Source organism: Panthera pardus, unplaced genomic scaffold (assembly GCF_024362965.1).
Source record: "Panthera pardus isolate Hobbes unplaced genomic scaffold, ASM2436296v1 HiC_scaffold_25, whole genome shotgun sequence".
In the NCBI taxonomy this organism is placed as follows: Eukaryota; Metazoa; Chordata; class Mammalia; order Carnivora; family Felidae; genus Panthera; species Panthera pardus.
The window spans coordinates 89733535-89757520 of record NW_026526821.1 but is presented as its reverse complement, the minus strand read 5'-3'; the positions used below and the strand labels follow the sequence as shown (position 1 = coordinate 89757520).

Sequence of the window (23986 nt, the reverse complement as noted above, 5' to 3'; positions counted from 1 at the left end):
CAAAAAGTTAAACATATATTTAGTTAGCATACTATCCAGCCCCTCCTGGATATAATACCCAAGAGAAATGCACACATTTATCCATACAAGAACCAGTACAGGAATGTTGGTAGTAGCATTACTTATAATAGTCAAAAAGTAGAAACAACTCAAATGTCCATCAGCTGATGAATGGATAAACAAAATAGGTATACTCCTACAATGGAATATTATTCAGCCATAAAAAGGAATTAAGTACTGATATATAGGAATTAAGTACTACAATGTGGATGAACCTTGAAAATATCATGCTAAGTTGAGAGAAGCCAGTCACAAGACCATATTTGTATAATTCCATTTATGTGAAATGTCCAGGTGCAAGACCATATGAAAAAATGTAGACCAGTTGTTGCCAGGGTTTGCCAGAAGGAAGAAAGAGAAATGATGGGTTTCTTTTTGGGAAAAATGTTCTAGAATTAGAGGTGATGGTTGTGCAACTCTAAATAGAGGAAAAATACCACTAGAGTGTATATTTTTAAAGGGTCAATTTCACATTATGTGAATTATATCTCCATTTAAAAATAAAACTAAATTTTTAAAAATTGCAGCGCTTATAGAGACTCCTGCCATAAGGAGAAGATGGGACGGAACCCAACAGCAACAACGCAGACCAAGCACAAGGTGAGCCACTCCTCCAGGTCAAGGAGCGCTACCTGACCACGCCTTCAGGAGAAGGCAGTCCCGGCGTAGAGGCCGCTGATTGGCTGAGCTTTAGGAGTGGGCGGGGCGCAAAGGGGCGCGCCCAGTCCCTCTCGCAGGGGCGGGGCGAGCCGAAGCCTTCGCTCGCGAGATTTTGCTGGTTCCGCATTTCGGGTCGGCAAGGTGGGGGTGGCGAGCGTAGCAGCTAGCACCGGCAAGACCCCCGGCCCGGAGCAGCGGCGCTCGGTGTTTCCGCTGGCGGAGAGCTGAGGGCTATCCGCTTCCTCGTGGTTCCCGCGCGGGTTACGAGTCCAGACCGCGGCGGGGGCCAGCGGCCCCTCCCCTCCGAGGATAGAAGATGAGCTTCCTCTTGTGAGTGTGGCCGAGCCGAGGGCCCCAGGGTTTGAAGGCCGAGGGCAAGGGCGAGGAAGGGGGCAAGGAGGCGCCTGAGGCTAGGGCCGGACGCCGGGGTTGGGGTCGAAGTGACTGACGTTTGCTTTGCCACCCCTCCCCCCACTCCCGCGGGCCACGGGGGAGGCCCGGACGTGGGCCCAGGCAGATGGAGGTGAAGGTCGAGGCAAAGGAAGCGGAGCGAGAGGGTTGCGGAGTAGTGAGGCTCCGAGGCCGGCAGTGCCTCCAAACTTTTCCGCCCGAGCGCCCCTGAGGGCGGCGGGACGACCCAGGGGCGGAACCCCGAACCTGTCTCTGGGCTTCCCATTCCTTTCAAGTCTGGAGCCGTCTAGTCTAATGACCCATTCTGACTTAGCTTTTTACTCCACCGTTTGTCAAGTTTTATTACCTTCAGTATTAAATTACCCCCGTGGAAAAACACTGCCCCCGGAAAACGGGTAGTGCTGCAGTTTGGGAAGCTTGAAGTTAAGCTGCGGCCTTGCATGCAGACTTCTGTCCAGTGCGAATTCAGCCACATTGTGAATTTGTGTAGATTTTATTTATTCATTTTTAAGTAATCTCTACACCCGGTGTGGGGCTCAGACTTCCAACTCCTAGATCAAGAGTGGCATGCTCTCCTGATTGAGCCAGCCAGGCTGGCCCTGTGACTTTGTGTAATTAACTTTTCCTGGGTAGAATCATATTTTAGAGATAAGGCCTGGGGCCCAAATGAGTCTTAAATGGAAACTTTTGTAAATTATCTGACGATTTTTGAAAAAATGTTTATTTTGAGAGAGAAAGAGAATCCCAAGTGGGCTCCGCACCGTCCCTGCAGAGCCCTGCTCAGCTCCACCTTACCAACTGTGAGATCATGACCTGAGCCAGAATGAGAGTCTGATGCTTAACCAAGTGAGCCACCCAGGCGCTCCTCTGATGATTCTTAAACATTTTTAGGTTTGGGAAGCATTGCTCCAACACATTATTTTCAGGTGGCTCTCTCTACCTGGTACATTACTTGAATGTGTGTTGTGTGATTGAGTAAACATCCATCGTCCACATATTTGATATTTTCATCAAATTTATTATTAAATTGTATAGTATTCTGTAACCAGAGTTTATCCAGTTTCTTACTGTGAGAATGTTTTGCTTTGGGAAGCAAATTACACTCAGAGGCTGAGTTGGTCTTTGCCAGCAATTTATTTAACCTAGGTTTGCTGTAGGAATTTCATAAGCCAAGTGCATACAGGATAAGTTTCTTAATAAGCTAGTGAAATATTTCAAATCAGTGATAGATTGTTTACACTGTTGTTCCAGGCAAGGGGACATGAAAGAAATAAAGTCCAAATTTAGTTGAGGTGTATCTTTATACGAGTCAGTACTGAGGAGAGGAGTTGGGCTTACCCAACCCAGAGCTGAGGTCCAGCTGCCAGCAGGAAAGTAAAAGTTCCTTGTTGCCAGGGAACCATGGCGCTGGTGTTGACCGGCAGGTGGATTTTCCTTCTGGGGCTGGGCATTTTCGTGGCAGGGGCTAATTGTCCCAAGGTTTACAGAGAACTGTTTAGATCATCAGAGTGTCACCTTGCCCAGACCCAACACTCTTGAGGACTCTTCACAAATTCTTGGTATTTGTAGTCAAAATGTCTCCTTGCCATAGTTACTTCTTAATAAGTTTTCTTTGTTAAGCCCCAGCAGGGTCCCTGAGCAGCTGAACTACTGAGTTATGGGTGAGAACAGATGAGAGGATGATGTCTTGACACAATTTACTTTATTCTTATATGAAAACTTTTTTTTGTCTTTGTCATAAACAAGTGAATTAAAACAAACTTAAGTCATAAACAAATGGATTAAAACAAGTCATAAATGGATTTGAAATCTTATCAAACCAATACAGAGCAGAGAAATTTGGATTCTGTCTAGTATTTTGCTGTTATAAAATAGCACTATGGAGAATATCTGTTCAAATTATTTTTTCCTACCTGTCGATTATTTTTTAGGAGTATGGTCTACACAGTATGATTACCATGTCTAAAAGTTTGTATGACTTAGATTATAATTGTAAATTTCCATATTACTGGAACAGTCTCTCCCTTCTCCCCCAAAGTCTTTCTCTTATGAGTTCATGTTAAATTAGTGGTTTGATTGTGGATGCTCAGTTGCTTAGTTACTTTTTGGATCTAAATGTGAGGCCCTTTTTTTCTTTTAAACTTTGTTTTGTTGACAGGCATTTGAGTTTCCACTTTTTGACTTATGAATAATGCAGCCATTATTCATCTGTAACTTTTATATACATCTGTAACTTTTGTGTACAGATTTTTGTATTGGATGTACACGTTCATTTCTCATTCTGTCTGAGTAGAATGAGAAGTTATATAGTAACTGTGTTTAACCTTTTGAGGAACTGCCAAACTTTTTCAAAACACTGCACCATTTTGCATTCCCACCAGCACTTGAGAGTTTCAATTTACCTACATCCTAAGAAGCACTTGTTAATTGTCTTTTTGATTATAGTCATCCTGAATGAATGTGAAATGTTCTCTCATGATTTTAATTTGCATTTTCCTAATGACTAATGATGGTCAGCATATTTTTGTATGCTGTTGGCCATTTGTATATCTTCTTTGGAGTAATGTCTGTTTGAATCTTGTGATCATTTTTATTTATTTATTTATTTATTTATTTATTTATTATTTTTTTTAACGTTTGTTTGTTTTTGAGAGAGACAGAGACAGAATGCGAGTGGGTTAGGGGCAGAGAGAGAGGGAGATGCAGAAGCAGAAGCAGGCTCCAGGCTCTGAGCTGTCAGCACAGAGCCCGACGCGGGGCTCGAACTCATGAGCTGTGAGATCATGACCTGAGCTGATGTCGACGCTCAACCGACTGAGCCACCCAGGCACCCCTCTTGTGATCATTTTTAAATTGGGTTGTTTTTTGTTTTTAAGTTGGAAGAATTCTTTATCCTGGATACAGGTCCTTTATCACCTCTACGAATCGCAAATACTTTCTCCCGTTTTGTGGATTGTTTACACTGTTTTGATGGTACCATGTGAAGCATAAAGGTATTAATTTAGATGAAGATCATATTGAATCTTGAGATATCATTTCATGTTAGTCTTCTTTTTCTTAAGATTTTATTTTTAAGTAATCTCTACACCCAATGTGGGCCTCAAACTCAACCCTGATATTAAGAGTCGCATGCTCTTCCTCTGGTGCCCCCTTTCTAACGTTCTCTATGCATTTACAGAATGGACTTCCGCTGTACATTTTGTCTTTTAATATGTTAAACTATGTCTTGAGATCTTTCCATGTGAATACATGTAGCTCTATCTTGTTCTTAACTACTGTATAGTATTCCATGTTATGGATGTATTGTGATTTATTTATTCCACTACTAATAAGCTTTAGGATTGTTTCCACATTTTTCACTGTTAAAACCAATCTTGGGAAGCACATCCTGATCCATATCTAGGAGAAATACCTAGAAGTAGAAGGGATGGGTTAAAAGTACTTCCCATGTCTGTAGATCTTGTTATATTGCCTTCCCAAAATATTATACACTTTACCCTTTCACCAAGTGTATTAAAATACTAATTTCTCTTTTACCCTAGCTCACACTTAATGTAATTATTTTAACTTTTGGCACTCAGATTAGGATCATAACACCCTCCTCATCCTGGCACTTTTCAGGGAGCATTTTTTATTTTCAGAACAATTTATATGCCTAAAATTATGCCATGCTGCTTTCAGTCCTAAAAATTGATAATACTTTTACTTTCAACCTAACAGCAGCAGCCGCTCTTCCAAAACGTTCAAACCAAAGAAGAATATCCCTGAGGGCTCTCATCAGTATGAACTCTTAAAACATGCAGAAGCAACTCTGGGAAGTGGGAATCTGAGACAAGCTGTTATGTTACCAGAGGGAGAGGACCTCAATGAATGGATTGCTGTTAACAGTAAGTTTTCAATAGCATTCAGCTTTGCTGATTTATAAGAACATTTTGCCAACATTTTTTTGTTAATGAATTTCCTTTTACAGGTATAACTGTTGTAGTATAATGCTGTACCTGTAAAGAAACTCGGAAGTACAAATACATTAGAAACTGTGTTCTTTTCAGAGTGCTTGGTTGTAGCCAGTGTGGTTGAGTAGATAGACTGGAGGAGAAACGTTGAGTGCTTTGGGTTAATTTCTGAGGATAGAATGGATGAATTGCTGAGTAAGGTCAAATAAAAGATTGGAATGCAAAATTCTATGACTTTGCAGGGAACGCATCCTCACAGTTGCACCCCCACTCCCAGCAGCTCTCACCTGCCTGCGTATACACAACAGTCCGTTGCAGTTCATATGGGCAGTCACTTGATTGTTGTGACTTAGAAGTGGTCAGAAGGAAATTAAGAAATTGGGAGAAAACAGGAGGGACCCATGAGCTGAAAATCACTCTGAGTTCAAGAAAGCTAGCATTACATGGAAGGTTATATGTACTGAAGTTAGAGATTTGAATATTTGAGCCTGTCATTTCTTTTTTTTCTTTTTTCTTTTAATTTTAGAGAGTCCGTGCACGCGAGTCGGGGAGAGGGGTGGTGGGGGAGAGAAAGAGAATCTTAAGCAGGCTTCACCTCAGTGCAGAGCCCAATGCGGAGCTTGATCCCAGGACTCTGGGATTGTGACCTGAGCCCAAATCAAGATTGATGCTCAACCAACTGAGCCACCCAGGTGCCCCAAGCCTGTCATTTCTGAGATCAGTGCTGGGTGATAAGGTTTAAATCTGTTAGGAAATTTAGATGTTACAGGAATTTTTAAACTTCTTAATGGAAAATTTCAAACATACAGAAGTAGAGAAACTAGTATAGTGAATTCCCAGGCACCCATTATCCACTTTCAACAACTGTCAATTCATGGCCAGTTCATGCTTCTGTATCTCACCCTGATTGTTTTTTTTCTTTCTATATTTTCATTCCTCCCTCTCCACCTCCCTCCCCTCCCCACCTCTCCCCACTCCTCTTTGTTCCTCATTTGCAGGCCGACCCACCTCTCCCTGATTGATTTGAAGTGAATCCCAAATATATTTCATTTATAAATATTCCCTATCTCTAAAAGACAAGAACACCCCCTTTTAAAGATAATGACAATACTGTCATTCCTTTGTTAGCAAATATCCAGTCAGTGTTCACATTTTCCCTGATTGTCTTATAAATGTTTCTCTTTTTTTTAATTTTTAAAAATGTTTTATTATTTATTTTTGAGAGAGAGAGAGAGAGAGAGAGAGAGAGACAGAGCATGAGTGAGGGAGGGACAGAGAGAGAGTGAGACACAGAATCTGAAGCAGGCTCCAGGCTCCAAGCTGTCAGCACAGAGCCTGATGTGGGGTTCGAATTCACGAACTGTGAGATCATGATCTGAGCAGAAGTCGGACACTCAACCAACTGAGCCACCCAGGTGCCCCTAAATGTTTCTTTTTAAAAAAATTTATGGTTGTTTTAAATCAGGACTAATAAGGCCTGTGTGTAATGTTTCTTGAATCTCTTAATCCACAGGTTTCCCCTCATTGCAGTCTATTTTTCTTCCTATTTTGTTATTGTTGAAGAAACCAGTTCATTTGTTTACCACAGTATGAATTCTGTTGATTATACCCTCAGGGCATCCATTATGTTCTCTTCTTCCTTTTATTTCCTGTAAATGTTAGATCTACAGCAACACTGTCCAGTATAATTTCCTGCAATGATGCATATGTTCTATATCTGTACTGTGGCCATTTAGCTCTAGAAATGTGGCTAGAGTGACTGGAACTAAATTTTAAATTTACTTTTAATGTAAGTAGCCGTATGTGGCTAGTGGCACCCATGTTTGCACAGATTTGGAGCTTTGTTCAAATTCAAGTTTGATTTTGTTTGTTTGTAAGACTACTTCAGTGGTGGCGTATACTCCCAACCGTGTGTATACTTCCATGGTGTCTAGCTATCTTTTTATGTGGAGTTAATTCAGCTAATGCTAATCACTCCTTTGACCAGCACTGTCTGATAGAAATATAATGTGCACCACAAATGTAATTTAAAACTCTAGTAGCCATATTGAGAAAAAGTTTTGTTTTCCTCAGCACATTAAAAAGCCATTATTCATATTACTAAGAGAAAAAAACAAGGTACAGAACTATGTGATATATTTTGTGTAACACAGGACAAAGGTACTTAGGAGGCAGGAGACAAAAAAAAATAAATAATGTAGTGGTTATCTGTAAGAGGAAGTTGGCGTGACTGGGATTAAGATTTATCATTTATAGGGGTGCCTGGGTGGCTCAGTTGGTTAAGTGTCTGACTTTGGCTCAGGTCATGATTTCACAGTTTGTGAGTTTGAGCCCTGTGTCAGGCTCTGTGCTGACATCTGAGAGCCTGGCGACTGCTTTGGATTCTGTTGTCCCCTTCTGTCTGCCCCTCCCCACTCATGCTCTGTTTCTCTCTCTCTTTCTCTCTCTCTCTCTCTCTCAAAAATAAAACATTAAAAAAAATCACTATATATTTTTATATATCTTTTTATTTGTGAACCATGTGAAGCATAATATATTCAAAAAAGACCCTCCCCTGTTCTTTTATTTTTAATTTTTTAATGTTTATTTTTAATTAAAAAAAATTTTTTTAATGTTTATTTTTGAGGGGGACGCCTAGGGTGGCTCAGTCGGTTAAGCGTCCGACTTCAGCTCAGATCATGATCTCATGGTTCGTGAGTTCGAGCCCCGCGTCAGGCTCTGTGCTGACAGCTCGGAGCCTGGAGCCTGCTTCCTATTCTGTCTCCCTTTCTCTCTGCTCCTCCCCTGCTCACACGCTGTCTCTCAAAAATAAATAAAGATTAAAAAAATTTAAATGTTTATTTTTGAGAGAGAGCATGTGAACAGGGGATGGGCAGAAAGAGAGGGATGGGCAGAAAGAGAGGGAGACACAGAATCCAAAGGAGGCTCCAGACTCTGAGCTGTCAGCACAGAGCCCGACGTGGGGCTCGAACTCAGGAGCTGTGAGATCATGACCTGAGCCAAAGTCGGGCATTTAACCACTCAACCTACTGAGCCACCCAGACACCCCTCTCCCCTGTTCTTTTAAACCTTAACTCAAATTATCATCTGTTATTTTGAAGGCATCTGTTGGCCTTCTTCAGCCTTCAATTTTTGAGACTTTTTCTTTAGGTTAGCTATTCTCAAAACTTTCAGTCTCAAGATCCCTTTATTCTCTAAAAAATTATCAAGAACCCCAAAGAGCTTTTAATTATGTAGGTTATATCTAGTGACACTTACTGTGTTAGAAATTAAAATTGAGACATTTTAAATACTTTTTAATTTTTTTATTAAATTTTTTTTAACATTTATAATAATAAATAAATAATAAATTATATATTATATAATTAATAATAAATTGAGAGACAGAGAGAGACAGAGCATGAGCATGGGAGGGGCAGAGAGAGGAGGAGACACAGAATCCGAAGCAGGCTTCAGGCTCCGAGCTGTCAGCACAGAGCCTGACGCGGGGCTTGAACTCAGAAACCACGAGATCATGACCCGAGCTGAAGTCGGACACTTAACCGACTGAGCCACCCAGGCGCCCCATAAATACTTTTTAATTTTTTAAAAATAACTCACTGCGTGTTGACCTAAATATATTTTTATGAAAAATGATTGTTTTCCAAATTGAGTTTTAGTGATGAGTATGGCATTGTTTTACATGTTTGGAAATCTCTTTTCATGTTTGGCTTAATAGGAGACAACCGAGTTGTCCTGTCCACTTCTGCATTCATTCTGTTGTGATGCCTCACATCAGGAGCCTCTGGACAACTCCACTGTGCCTTCTGAGAGGATGAGTGTGAAAAGAGCCATTGAAATGCTCTGACCTCACAGATGCCCCTTGAAACTAGGAGGGATCCCCGGACCACATTTTGAGAACAGCTGCTTTAGACCAATAAGCTAGCACACCATCTGGGCATACTGTTTGTTTTGAATGAATATTGAATGCCTATTACTTTCTTAGAAACATGACTCATTAAGAGAGGAAGGTTTATAAGTGAGGGAGTTTTATATAAAAATCCTTTTGACAAGGTAGAACTTTTTTGTCTACTTGATTTTTAAGAAACTTGGAAAAGCCCTAGTTGGTTTTTAGGTACTCCTTTAGACAGGGAACTGAAACATTTTTTCAAACTTTCCAAAGCTTATGTGGGTGTCTTTGCAGAGGAACATTTTACTCAGATAAGTTCATTACTTACCCCCTTCCTCCTCCATTTTCTTCCATACCTAGCTGAAGCTCCTGTAGGAAGTGCTCTCTGACTACCTCAGCCCTTCAAGATGTTGTCTTTTCTCTGAACCCTTAACATGTTGTACTCTTTGTTTCAATTTTGTCCCTTCTCTTAGCTGGAGTCTCGGAGGCAAGGGATATTATCCCACGTCCTTTTTATGTCCTCAGCATGAGTTAGGCTTCAGGTTGTTTTTTTGTTTGTTTTGTTTTTTTAAATAATTTACTTATTTTTGGGAGAGTGCAAGTGGGGGAGGGGTAGAGAAAGGGGGACAGAGGATTGGAAGCAAGCTTTATGCTGACAGGCTGACAGCAGCAAGCCCAGTTTGAGGCTCAAACTCACAAACTGTGAGATCATGATCTGAGCCGAAGTCAGATGCTCAACCGACTGAGCCACCCAGGTGCCCCTAGGCTTCAGGTTTTTTATAAGATTTTTCAAATGCTTATTAATATAGCTGCTACACCTTCTCCTTTGCAGTATATTCCACAACACTTTCTCCTAACACAAATGGTATTGTCTGGTCCAGATTGATAGCAAGTAATAGATTTTTTTTATTCCTTTGGATATAATCAAATTATATATTCTAATGATCCAGTAGTCACCATTAAGTTAGAATTGTCGCTAATGTTTTATTTTCCTGCTCTTCTATGCTGGGTAAAAGCTTAGTATATTAAAGTGAATATATATTAAAAGTTAATTTTATTTAAAGTTAAGTAAACAACTTGAGAAGAAGCAACTTAGAAGAGAATTTGTAGTACCTCTGGATTGTTGAATCTCCTGGGGATTTATTCAAGAACTTGAAGGCATTGTCCATTTTTCTTCAACTGAGCGGTCTGATATTTTACTGTGTTGGCACAAACATTTTAACACAATTTTCCTTTTATCTTTCCAGCTGTGGATTTCTTCAACCAGATCAACATGTTATATGGGACTATTACAGAATTCTGCACTGAAGCAAGCTGTTCAGTCATGTCGGCAGGTCCAAGGTACATATACTGCCTATTATATAGGTATTTGAAGTACTAAATAAAGCTAACTGCTAATTGATGCAAATCAAATTATAAAGCTTTTTTGTTTTTCTTATCTGTTTGCTTGTGTAAAAGTAGTTCAGTTTTATGAGTTCTCGAATACTTCCCTATAAGCTTTTTGTTATTAAATATTTTGGTATGTGGTATTTAGTATTTAATTGCATTATAATAAGTAATGTTCAATTTTTTCTTGCGTGTAACTTATGTTAATTACTTGCAAATTGTGCTGCTTTAATTATCTGGCTCAAAGATGCTAGGTTTTAAAAGTCTGACTATAGAGGCACCTGGGTGGCTCAGTTGGTTAAGTGTCCGACTCTTGATCTCAGCTCAGGGTTTGTGAGCTCAAGCTCTGCCTTGGGCTGCGTACTGTCAGCTTGGAGTCTGCTTGGGATTCTCTCGCTCCTTCTCTGCCTCTCCCTAGCTTGTGAGTGGGTATGTGCGTGTGCGCGCGCGCTCGCTCTCTCTCTCTCTCAAAATAAATAAATAAACTTTAAAAATAAAAAATAGAAAATTTGACTATAATAAATTTCAAGAAATATTAAGAAACATGGAACTCTTTATCACCCATAATGTCAAGTCAAGGTGTGGTGGGATTAATGTTTTAGTGTGTTTCTTTCCAGTCTTTTTGCCAATAATTGGCCATTTTATGTGAGGATAGATGGTATTGAGTGAGATATTTACCCCTTGGGAAAAAACTGTCCTTCCTGAATTTGCTGCAGGTATAAAGGAAAAAAGTCTCCAATGAGTTTATAGTCCTATTTTTAATTACAGTATTTTGGAGGAATGTTTTTATTTTGTGTTAAGTTTTATTAATTAAACTTCTCTATGGCTTAAATGCTTCACACAGTGAAGTTTTGCCGAAGTCTTAATCATTCTAGCTCAGCAAAGGGAGAGAGGAAAAGATGCATGCCTCAGGGTGTTTCTTTACTTACCCTCTCCAAGAAACAGTCTTACTGTCTTGACTCTGATGTTGATACTTTGATGGCCAACTGTTGTAGAATGGGGTGGATGCATCAGTCTCTTACCCTGTCCTCAGCACCCTCTGCCTGGAATGTGTAGTTCCTTTATCTTTCCTAGGGCTGTGTTAAAAAAAAAAAATCCATTCTGGCACTGTCAGCTGCCACATTATCCTCCTTTTCTCTTTCAATTATAGCTCTCATATTTCAGGATAATTCTATAGGGAACTTTGAGTAATCTTCAGTAGAACTTGAGAGGTAATTTAATAAAGTTGTAGTAACGTCTACTGAGAAATTGTGGGCCTACTTTGATTACAAGTTATAGATTTGTTAATGTTTTTGAAAACTCCTATCAATAAAATCTTTTTCTCCCCAGATATGAATATCATTGGGCAGATGGTACCAATATTAAAAAGCCAATCAAATGTTCTGCTCCAAAATACATTGACTATTTGATGACTTGGGTTCAGGATCAGCTTGATGATGAAACTCTTTTTCCTTCCAAGATTGGTAAGTTATAATGTTGAACTGTTTTTCTTTTTAACTGATAAATGTGTTGTGTTCTTTTTAATATTCTGTTACTTAAAAAAAAAAAAAGTAATAAAGACTGCTAAATTCCTCTCCAAAAAGATAGTACATGCAAAATCCCTCCTGTTGTGTTTGTGTCTGCCTGTGTTTTTTCACTATTACTTGTTGGCTACTCAGTTTTTATTCTTTTCAATTTGGGTAAATTTGTCTTAATGTACTTAATGTATTTAAAAAAATATTGATTTGGATTATTGATCATTATTTTCTGTTTCTATCCTTTGTCCATTTCTTTGTGTGGTAAGGATATTAGCTCGTTGTATATGTTATATGTATTTTTTCCCAGGTTGCCTTTTTCTTATTTTGTTCATGAGGTATTCTTGCTGTATGTAACTTTCTTATTTTGTCCTGCTGATCTTTTCCTTTACGATGTATGGATTTTAGTACAATGATTAGAAAGGGTTTCCCTATTTCAAGATTATAAAAATATTTGTCCACTTTTTCATTTAGTACTTTTGTGGTTTTGTTTTTATGTTTAAATCTTTGTTCTTGCCAGAAATTTTTTTCTCAAGGCTCCCTCCATTTTTTTCCAGTTATAAATGCTAATCAGTTTGTCCAACACCATTTATCAAATACATGTGTCGTTTCTCCCCACATTATTTATGTGTACACCAGATTGCCATATAATTTGGAGTCTTTCATTCTCTTTATCTGTTCCTACAGGGATTCCACACTGTTTTAATAACCATGGCCATATATCTTTGAGCATCTTGTAGGGCTAGTCTCTCTTCCTTCCTCTTCTTTTTCAGAATATTCACCGCTATTCTGGGATATTTATTCTTCCAAAGAACTTAGAATCATTTTTGCAAGGTAAAATAAAAATATTCATGAGATTTTGATTATTATTTCATTCAAGTTGCAGATTAACATAGGCAGTCTTATTCTCTTGACAATACTGAGTCTTTCTACCCAAGAACAAGATATATTTCTTCATTTCTTCATGTCTTTTATTTCTTCCTCTTATGCAGTTCTATAGTTTACTTTGTTAATTTTTCAAGTTTCTTAAGTTTATCCCTAGACATTTTGTGTTTTTTTAATTGATACCTGCCTTCCAGATGGTTATTGATTTTCATATAAATTTTTATATAAGTTGACCATCAGATTCTGATTATTTTAGTTGTTTTGGTTGGTTTTCTTGAGTTTTTAAAGTATGCAATCACATTAAGATAATATTAATTTTGCCTCTTCCTTTCTGATATGGGTGTTTCTTGTATAACTCTTATCTAATTGCCCCAGAGCAGTGCTGAGTAATGGTGATGATGGCAGACATCCTTTTGTTTCCTTACTTTGATGCAAGTGCTTCTAATACTTCAGCATTAAGCAGGAATCGTGCTTTTGGTTAGAGGTGTGTGAATTTTTAAAACTCAGGTATGGTTGTTGAGTTTTGTGATATTTTCCCAGTATCTGTTGTTGATCACCATAAGGTTTTCTCCAGTATATGTAGATTTTTAATGTTTTACTGGAATCGTATTTTTTATTTGCTAATATTTTGATTAAGATTTTGGCTTCACTATTCATGAGATCATTCCTTGTCATTTTCAGTTTAAGAGTGTCTTATGAGCAACAGGTTGGATTCTGTCTTACTGTTCTGGCTGCTAATAATAAAAATGCCAGAGATCAGATAGCTTATGAATAACAAAAAGTTACTTTTCAGTTCTAAAGGCTGGAAGTCTAAGATCAGGGTGCCAGCATAGTTGGGTCCTTGCGAAGGCCCACTTTTGGGTCTCAGGCTGCTGACTTCTTACCTAGTCTTCACATAGTGGAAGGTGTCAGCAAAAGTTCTCTGGGGCCTCTTTTATAAGGGCACGATCCCACTCCTGAGGGCTATGCGCTTGTGACCTAATCACTTCCCAGAGTCCTGCCTCCTAATAACATCATCTGGGTGTTAGGATCTCAACATAGGAGTTTTGAGGAGATACACACATTCAGACCCTGGCAGATTCCTTACTGTAATCTAATCAGTGGCTCTTTCGGGGGAAAGCATGTATCACATTACACCTGGTCTGTTTGCCGTTGGTCAACTTTTCCATTTTATTAAACCTTTTATTTCCTCTCTCGCCGATTCTTTTTTTTGTTTTGTTTTTTAATTTTATTTTTTATTTTTAAAAATTTACATCCAAATTAGTTAGCATATAGTGCAACAATGATTTCAGGAGTAGATTCCTTAGTGCCCCTCCCCATTTAGCCCATCCCCCCTCCCACAACCCCTCCAGCAACCCTCAGTTTGTTCTCCATATTTATGAGTCTCTTCTGTTTTGTCCCCCTCCCTGTTTTTATATTATTTTTGCTTCCCTTTCCTTATGTTCATCTGTTCTGTGTCCCATACGAGTGAGTCCTCGTATGAGTGAAGTCATATAATGTTTGTCTTTCTCTAATTTCGCATAGCGTAATACCCTCTGGTTCCATCCACGTAGTTGGAAATGGCAAGATTTCATTCTTTTTGATTGCCGAGTAATACTCCATTGTATATATATACCACATCTTTATCCATTCATCCATCGATGGACATTTGGGCTCTTTCCATACCTGGCTGTTGTTGATAGTGCTGCTATAAACATGGGGGTGCATGTGTCCCTTCGAATCAGCACACCTGTATCCCTTGGATAAATGCCTAGTAGTGCCATTGCTGGGTCGTAGGGTAGGTCTATTTTTAGTTTTTTGAGGAACCTCCATACTGTTTTCCAGAGTGGCTGCACCAGTTTGCATTCCCATCTCACTGATTCTTTATTGTATATTGACTGTGCTTGAATGTTTCTGTTAAATTCAGTTTGGAAAGGGCTTGGTTTGAAACAAATTACTTACAGTTCTTTATTCATTAAAGAATATCTTCCCATTTATGGAAGATAAAGAATAGTTACAACTTTATTCTCTTTTTTCAGCTTTCCATTCTTCAGTAATTCGGCCTAATGTTCTGGAATCTTTTCCCCCCTCGGTTAGGCTGTTATCCACATTTTCTGCCGATTATTTATTCTTATTGGATAGAATTGTTTATTACTCATTTTGAACTAATACATCCAATTGTTAACTATTCCTTTTATTAGCAAGATGCATATTTGTAAATTCTCAGAAAGGAGTTTGACTTAAAAATTCATCTCTTCAATACGGAGTACAAGACCCAGTCCAGGAAAACATGCCCACAGGCTCCAGGATTATGTTTGAAAATGCAAGTTGTTAGGGGCACCTGGCTGGCTCCATCAGTAGAGTGTGTGACTCTTGATTTCAGGGTTGTGAGTTCAAGCCCCATGTTGGGTGCAGAGCTTACCTTGAAAAAAAATAAATAAAATTTAAAACGAAATGAAAATGCAAGTTGTTAGCTAAGACTGATGTGGGAGAAATGAAAAAAACTAGCTTGAAAGAGTAAAAGACATTAAATTTCAGGCTATTAAATGGACTGGTTGAGAAAATGCATGAAGGGAGAAAGTGTTTTAACCTTTGTTTTCTGAAAGATTGAAGAAAGGAAAATGTTTCTTGAGCGGTGCTGTGGAATAGCTTATTAAGGCTGTCTAATCTAGGTTATTTTGGAAGCTGATGACTTATATGTTTATATACTGTTCTCCATGCCACTGTATTGTCCTTCTGTCCTTGTTTTCTAAGACTTTGATCTTATCAGCTGAATTCTCAGGAATTGAGACACATCCCCACCTACACTGCTTGGAGGGAGATTACCAAACCATCTCTCAGTTCATTTCTAAGGAAGTGTTCGTTTTCTTTGCAAAATGGTGAGGTGCCCTTCCTCTCGTTTTCAGGAAGTGTATCTCTGTCTTGTACTATAGGAAAATGAAAATAGCACTTTGAAAAAATAAGATAAACAGTTGGGGACTCCTAATTTAAAGAATAAAACTAGTTTTTCAGAGTAATTCAGAAGATAAAATACTTTATTTGTAGACCATAGATTATAATGCCTTTTTCTTTTGGAATTTTCATTCCTAATTGAGTGCATGTGTGAGTGTAAAAATTTTTTAGAGTTACAAATTACAAAAATAGAAGTTTTTATTTATAGTCAAAATACTTATTCTTGTTGCATTGAATCTTGGGAAGAAACTCTAGTGTTAAATAGCTGAAATTATGTTTATTTTAACTTTGATTCAACGGCACATCATAGGTTGATGTCTGTGCCTATTAGTCTAAGGCAGTCAGAACAAGCATGCTATGTGAGGATACCTCATATATTTGTTTGAGATTTTTTTTCCCTTTGCCCTTTAAAAAATATCTGGAAAATAGGCTTGTATTTGTGAATGTGTGTGTTTGTGTGTTGGAGTTGCATATGGCAGTTTCTAAACTTTCTACTGTTAGATAAAAGACCAATTGATATGTGTATAAATGTATGTATATATTTGCTTACAGGTGTCCCGTTTCCCAAAAACTTTATGTCTGTGGCAAAGACCATTCTAAAGCGTCTGTTCCGGGTTTATGCCCATATTTATCACCAGCACTTTGATTCTGTGATGCAGCTGCAAGAGGAGGCCCACCTCAACACCTCCTTTAAGCACTTTATCTTCTTTGTTCAGGTAAGTTGAACTGTGTTGACTTCTTTGTCCTTTGTCTTGGACTCATTTGATTGGTAATTTTAATAAAGAGCAATTTACTGAGTTGTCTAATTTATAGACGTAGAGTGAAAGTATAAGCAGAATTCTCTCTTTTCTCCTTTCCGTGTTGTTTACTTCATTGGTGTGCAGAGCGACATAGAAAGCTTCCCCCCCATTTTGGGCCTTCTGCCTCTGGCTGCCCCCACCGGCTCTCTGGTTAGGATGTGACAAAGAGCACCGGAAACCCAGGATAGCTTTCCGTACCCCCCCTGTTCCATCGCCACTGCCGAGTGAAGGGATACTATGAGAAAACGTCGGCAGTTGGGTTGTTTCATGAGATGGCTATATCCGAAAGAGAGACTTTTGGAAGAACATGTTAGTCGCTGTCTTGGTTTAACCTTCCAGAAGTACCATTTCAGGCCAAATCTTATGAAGTCATCAGCTAGAAACTTCAAGGACCATCCCCTTCAGAGATGTGGCCTATTATTTATGGGCCCTTAATTGCAAGTGGAATTTTTTAAAAATCAAAAGAGGGGCACCTGGGTGGCTCAGTTGTGTAACCTTCTGACTCTTGATCTAGGCTCAGGTCATGATGTCACAGTCCGTGGGGTTGAGCCCCATATCAGGCACTGTCAGTGGGATTTTCTCTCCCTCCTTCTCTGCCCCTCTCCCACTCGCTCTCAAAATATATAAAAAAAGAACATTTAAAAAATAAAAACAATTCATTGTTTGAAAAAGATATTAAAGCAGCTTTAGAGATAGATAATTCTATATGCAAAATGTAACTAAATCTGTCTAGACAGTGTTTTTTGGTAGAAAAGTCAGTAGTTTTATAGTAGATCCTGTGTATTTCAGTTATATGTGCCACACAAAGGAGAATGTACTGTGCTTTTCTCTGTCTTCCTTCTGAGATTGTTGCACAGCATAGTTATAGGTATAGTGTAGGTGCTGATACAGACATATAGGTACAGATAGAGGGTGGGGGTGTAGTATAGCTATAGAATAGACAGACACCAGATAGATGTAGGTATAGATCTATGAAAGCAACAGATCCACTGCCCCTATCAAAAGCTCATGGCCACTATCAAAAAAACTCATTGTATAGTTTTAAGATCATTTCCATGTAAATGCAAAAATATATATATAGTTTTGATTTTAATGTTTTACTCAGTGAAGATCATGCTGATATATACAGTTGTTTTTTTAGTCAGTCCCCCTATATTTCAAAAAAATGAATAAAAATGATCCCATTTTAAAATTTTACAGGGGTGCCTGGGTGGCTCAGTCGGTTGGCTCAGGTCATGATCTCAGGTTCATTGGGATGGAGCCCTGCATCAGGTTCCACGCTGAGTATGGAACCCTGGTTGGGATTCTCTCTTTTTCCCTCTGCCCCTCTTCCCTGCTCAGGTGTGAGTACATTCTCTCTCTCTCTCTAAAAAAAAAAGTTTACAGAGATGATTTCATCATTTTTTGGATTTCAGAAAACTAGGGTTAGGAATCCCTTCTCTGATATTTGCAGAGTTTTAATATTAGATCTGTTTTTAAATTTTACTTTTCTTCTCTTTTTTTAGGAGTTTAATCTGATTGATAGGCGTGAGTTGGCACCTCTTCAGGAATTAATTGAGAAGCTTGGATCGAAAGACAGATAAATGTTTCTTCTAGAACACAGTTACCCTCTTGCTTCATCTGCTAGAACTCTCTCATTGCTCTCTGTTATAGACTAGTGATACAGACTTTAAAAGAACAGGATAAAAAGACACCTGTTGTTTGTGTCTACTGATAAAATTGTCCCAAAGGTAGGTTGGCCTAATCCTTCAGTGAGAAATTCAAGACACAGCTGAATCTGAGGCACTGTGTGACCACTCCTGTTATTGTCAGAGTCATACTTGGTTGTAATATGTGATGACTAACATAAAGTCTATTAGTTTACTTATGCTTTTACTGAAGAAAATGTGCTTCGGGTAGCAGCATAATGACTATTGAGAATTCCCACCAATAATTTATTAACAGGTTTCCAGAGCAAATTACCTAATAATGCATTCAGATCTGTTTTATTCTGCTTTTATTTACACATAGAAGAGATATTTTTAAGTTTCCTTAAGATTTAGAACATTTGTGTGTTACTTTGGATAACCTTTTAGTTTGAAGTTTGTATGCTAGTGTTTTTATAGATAAGAATATATATATATATATATATATATGTTTATTTTTTCAAAATTCATGATTGCATTTTAAATCCTCATATGACCTCTGTGGTTGGTATGGGAGTAACCAGAGTTATTTCTAAAATGACTTTATTTTTTAATCTTTATTTGGGATTTTATTCACATAAACCTATCTAAATTTTTAGGAGTGTGTATATCACAAATAATTTTCTTAAGGCATGTAAGGGTAGTCTTTTACATTTTTATTTTGAAATGCTTCATTCAGATTAATTTGAATAGGTAGCTTTTGGCTGAGAAAAAGACTGCAAAAAATTATAACAAATTTAGGTCTCAGAACCACTATTTTCATTCATGTTGTTTTTCAGAGGCCTTGAAATTCTGGATAGGAGAATGGAAGAAAGTACTCAGAGTACTTGATTATTTTCTTTTGAGTGTCCTTTAAAAAAAAAAAAAAAGAATTACTTCTATATGTTTTTGTTGTGACTTGAGACTTAATTAAGAGTAGTGTAGAAATACTTAATCTTTATCCCAATAAGGATAAAACTTAAGACCATAATAAAAAACCTTGAAGGTGTACACATCTTATTTTATAACACAGCTTAGTTTGGTGTGCTGTGTGTGTGTGTGTGTGTGTGTGTGTTGAAGGGAAACAAAATGGGAGGAATAAGTAAAAAATCTTGCTTCATTCTGTTAGTAGTCCAAGGATGGATTGAGTCCCCATAGGTTTAATCCTTTTTTAATTGTTTTTGTATCAAAACTTGAAATTCTTCTATTGGGATAAAAAGAATCTTCCCCTTTAGTGAAATAAAAGCCGTTAGGTTTCTAGGATGTAGTAAACTCCAGCTGCCTGTTGAGAATGTACCGGGCACGGGTATACTAAAGACTGCCAGACCGGCGCTGCTTTAAGTTTGTCTGCATTCTGGGTTTAAGAGCCGTGATTTTTGCAGAGTACTCACCAACTCCTGTGATGGTTTTGATAAAACGTTAAGATTTGTTAGGGTTTTTTTTTTTTGCTGTTGTTATTTATTTTTATTGTCCTACTAAAGTATGAAGAATTGCGTAGCTACTCCATTTTTATAGTAATTCAACTTCATATCCAGATATCCAGAATTTTAATTTTTTTTTTTAATGTTTATTCATTATTGAAAGATAGAGACAGAGCATGAGCAAGGGTGGGGGAGACACAGAATCCAAAGCAGGCTCCAGGCTCCGAGCTGTCAGCACAGAGCCCGACGAGGGGCTTGAACTCACAAACTGAGATCATGACCTGAGCCAAGGTCAGACGCCCAACGGACTTAGCCACCCAGGTGACCCCACATATCCAGAATTTTAAAGGAAACAAAACATCTTATCTATTTTAGGCTGAAACCATATATCGTTTCAGGAGTTTAAAAGTGGGATGATTAGTCCCTTATGAAAAAAAGGGAAAAGCCGTCTAAAACATTCCACAATCCATGTTTAAAGCTTATCCAAAGGTCCCTGTCAGAAGTTCAGTGTGTTTATGTTGATCATTTATGAACAAGAAAGCAGGTTTCTAGATGCTGCCTAGAATGTTACTGCCTCTCAACTTTGGCTTTGATTAAGTCTTCAAGGAATGAAATTATATTTCTCAGCTGAGGTTGTACTTTGCATCATTTCTAATATTTCATGATTCTTAAACAAAAGAGTTCTCACTTTTCTCCATTTATTTTCAGTGCTAGGAATCCCCCCCCTCTCGTCATGACTCACTCCCAAAACAAACCAAAGATGGTCACATGCTAGACATAAATAAAAAATTTGTTGGTAATTTAAGACTCAGAACGTCCTTTTAAAAAAAAAAAACAACAACAAAAACCATTATCAGGTTCCCAGGCTAATCGGGCTTAACCAACAATGCACCTAACCATTAAGTTAACGCTGTTTTGTTTACATCTAAAGCCAGGGAATGGAGGGCAAGAGGACCCGAGAATGGGGAGAGGATGATGCCCTCCTGATTGGGCTAGAGGGCCAGCCTTTGAGAAGAGTTGGAAGAGATCAGTCTGTCTCGGACCCTTCTCTCTTGTGATTTATCTCCCTGTGCCCAGTGTCTGCCTGTTCCACAGCGTACCCCCTGCCCCCCCGAATCAGAGGTCACCTCTTGTCAGTGTCTTCTGCTCCTCACCCCTGGGTACAGTCATGGGGTGGGGAGTGCTTGCTAAATTATGCAGGTAGTTCTATGGCGCTTTAGTTTCTGGGCCTTTAAAAAAACTTTTGGACAATGCTATGCAGGTTTTTGTTTAAATATTGAAACTTCCTCATTACTACAGTTTTTGTTTTGATAGCCAAATGTATCCTTTATGCTCCAGACTGTGAATAGAGTGATTTTTAGAGGGCTACCAGCTAACAAAGTATTTCCTTCATCTTAAGACTTGTAGAGCCCTAGCTTCTGTAGCTGTGTGCTTGAGAAATGCAAATCTGTACTTATTCACCATGACTTTGATAACAAAGCAAAAGCTTTGCTAGTAGTGCAGAGGCATGAGAAGCAGTCTGCTGGTGCTTTTAACTTTTGCAAACATTGTTGAGGTTTTCTGATTATACCGTTGACTTTCTCTGAGTGGTGGGGTTATACTAGAAGTGGAGCTTCTAAACATAACATCATTACCTCATCAGCATAAACAAATCAGCCCCGAAGAGTACAAGTCTTAGAAATTTGTTTCTGAGCAGCAGCAGCCCGGGTGCTGGTGTTAGCGCCTGGCTACAGGAGGCTGTCTCCTGGCGGCACGACTCTGGCCTGAGAAATGCTGGCTGAGACCCCAAACACTGAGCACCTTCAAGAGGGACATTGTTTCTTCCTGGAATCAGTTCAGTAAGTGGATTTGGTTTTTACTATCGTAGAATCCTGTGAGAGAGGGAAAGTAGTTGTCCCTCAGTCTTCCTTGTGTGTTTGCATTAGATTTTGGTATTTCAGACTATAAAAGGCTTTTGGGGATGATATTATACATGATAGCAGTGACTTTATTGAAGGAACTGCATTGAAATTCACTTGGGTTTTCTCTCATTCTCAGATTCTATTCCAAACAAGTGTTCTGTCAATCCAAATGGATTACCAGCATGCTATATAGGTTTTTTATAGAACGTTCTATGTTTGGTCTACTTCAAAAATAGTTTGCATAAGTTAGTCTTGGTTACCATCTAAAATATTTTTGGATGTTCTTTACATGAAAATTTATGTTGTATTTTTAAACCTTTAGGGGCTTTATCTATTTTTCTAAGTCAGTTAATTGTACTTTTAAAGAAAGTATTTTGTATCTACTTTTGTAACTTCATCAGAATAAAATATATTAAAAGAAAGAAATGACTGATTAAAGTATGTCTTAACACACATTTCTACTTAAATGTGAAACTTGAGATTTTTGCTTCTATGGAAGATTGTCTTCTGCGTATCGTTCAGTAGCTAAATTGTTTCCTTAACTCTTAGAGGAAAAGGAAGTCCCTAAATAAATATTCTGTAACACCAGGGCCCCACCCCAAGAAACAAACCAAGCCTACGATTACAGTGGCTGAAACCTATCCCAGACAAAAAATTAGTAGTCTCCTTTCTCCTGAACTAACCCAAGCTTGGGACCTCTTTTGCATATTTCTGGTTGTGAGATTGAGAAAAGGGAAGAGGAGGCAATGGAGTGCTGATTTTCTGACCTTGAACTGAGTGCTCAGCATATCTGTAAGACACTGCCCACTCCAGACAGTCAGTTTTTGTTATTGTAGGAGAACTGTTAGAGTTCTTTTTAGAGGTCCAAATTACAGGTGCCTAATTTTAATTCAAAACAGCACTGCTAGAATTGTTTTGATTTTTTGATTAGAGTTAAAATTTGGAAGTTAATGTGGCTAAATAATATGGGTTAACACTCCTATTTTGTATGAGATACTGAGAAGCTATCAATCAGTTTTGGATTTTTTTTTTTTTTGATAGTTACATTTCAGTAGTAGGATTAAAATCGCTCACAAAAATGGAAGAGTGTCTAATGGCTAAGTTGGAAAGCTGTTTTAAACTTTATAAATGAGTAGTAGAATAACCCAAATAATCTTTGAGAGGGCCAGAGTTGGGCTTCAAAGCTACACAGCCAAGAACAATGTCTATATCATGCCTTGGGCCTCATGGCTAAAGGGCTTGGAATGGACACTATAGCCTACACCATTATTTCTGATCACTAGATGTCAGTCTCTGCCTCAGCACCTCCCAAAAGCTAGATTCAACAGCCCTGACCAAAATAAAGGATTTTACCTAAAACCGTCTTCCTTTCGTGTGTCTTCCTAATAAAAAATGTACATGGGCGACAAAAAAGCCTCAGATTGGCAGATCTTCGGTCACATATATCTGTCCTGGCTGCAAGAGAGGCTAGGGAAGTTTCTGGATTTTACTCGGAGGTTTAGGGCTCATAGTAAAATTGATGCTGGATGTTCCGAAAGCGTGGACTGGCTCCTGCTCTGAACTTTTTGTTCCTGCTCTGTGAAAAGATAAGGGAGTTTTCACTAGAATGTAAGGGTCTGGGCACACTGTTTAGCTCAACTGACATTTTTTGTAGCGTATTTGGTACGTGAAGGAAGTACAATATTGATTCAGAATTATGGCCAAGCTCTTTATCTCGTGGCTGATGAGCATTTTGAGTACCACTTTTTAGGGGAACCTACCTATTTAGGGGACTCCTTCAGCAGGTTATCTTATTTAATCCTTACAGCCACCCGGGAAGGGGGTTGTAACTGAGAGGTATGCTAAGAATTTTTCACTTTTTCATATGGTGGCACAAATGCTCTGACTTCAAATAGCTAGTTCATAATGAGACCAGTCTGTTTCTCTGGGGTGCATCTGTAAAAATTCTATTTGCTCATGAGTGCTAGGAGGCTCTATAAAACAAAGTGACTGCAATTTAAAACCATCTCTATGAGGTAAAAAAGATGTATTCAGAGAGATCCTCCTGAAGGAGTTTTTTACAGTTAGCTCAGATGTAACTAGAAGTATGAAAGCAGGGAGTAACCATGGACCAATATAAGTGAAGATTAGAGAATCTCAAGTTCGGGGCAAAAAAGTAAGACACAGAAAGGATACACCCATTTCCTGTGACTAAAGCTGTTATACTTTATAGTAAAAGTAAGACTGGCCTTTTATTTGCTTCTATCATAAAAAGTCATACTTGAAATGTTAAATTGGAACTAATTTGGAGCCCAAGATTTGTGAGGTTCTGCAAATCCTTTCCTGAAATGGTTCAAGTTCACACTGTGGAGCTAGAATGGCTAAGCCACTGTCAGCTGTGTTCAGTAATCAGCACATGGACTTTTTGTCCCATGCCATGCTGGGTGACAGGTTGACAGGACTAAAGCAAGATCCTGTCATGGAGCTCAGGGATCATTTGGAAAAACAGACACCTACATAAATTGATAGTTC

The 23986-nt window shown here is 38.5% G+C and overlaps 1 protein-coding gene and 1 long non-coding RNA gene across 3 annotated transcripts; one reads left to right on the top strand and one right to left on the bottom strand.

Moving 5' to 3' along the window:
- Positions 1 to 823: 823 nt before the first annotated feature.
- Positions 824 to 20374, top strand: MOB1A (MOB kinase activator 1A). 2 transcript variants are annotated; one of them, XM_019442148.2, is made up of 6 exons: positions 824 to 1050; positions 4855 to 5018; positions 10221 to 10314; positions 11689 to 11822; positions 16242 to 16405; positions 17995 to 20374. In XM_019442148.2, exons 1-6 carry the CDS (start codon positions 1037 to 1039, stop codon positions 18070 to 18072), a joined length of 648 nt encoding a protein of 215 aa, XP_019297693.1. In that variant the 5' UTR covers positions 824 to 1036; the 3' UTR covers positions 18073 to 20374. The 2 variants fall into 2 exon arrangements, with proteins under 2 accessions (XP_019297693.1, XP_019297686.1); XM_019442141.2 differs by having other exon boundaries at positions 4852 to 5018.
- On the bottom strand, positions 6300 to 19920 carry LOC128773540 (uncharacterized). Its single transcript, XR_008417899.1, has 2 exons — positions 19856 to 19920; positions 6300 to 6459 (listed from the first exon to the last, which is right to left on the bottom strand). It is a non-coding gene; the product is annotated as an uncharacterized LOC128773540 (long non-coding RNA).
- Positions 20375 to 23986: the final 3612 nt, after the last annotated feature.

Bases quoted from the DNA above. Each gene is read 5' to 3' on its own strand.
- MOB1A (XM_019442141.2), top strand. The intron at 5,019-10,220 runs GTAAGTTTTCAA...TTATCTTTCCAG, and splicing joins TGAATGGATTGCTGTTAACA to CTGTGGATTTCTTCAACCAG. The intron at 10,315-11,688 runs GTACATATACTG...TTTTCTCCCCAG, and splicing joins GTCATGTCGGCAGGTCCAAG to ATATGAATATCATTGGGCAG.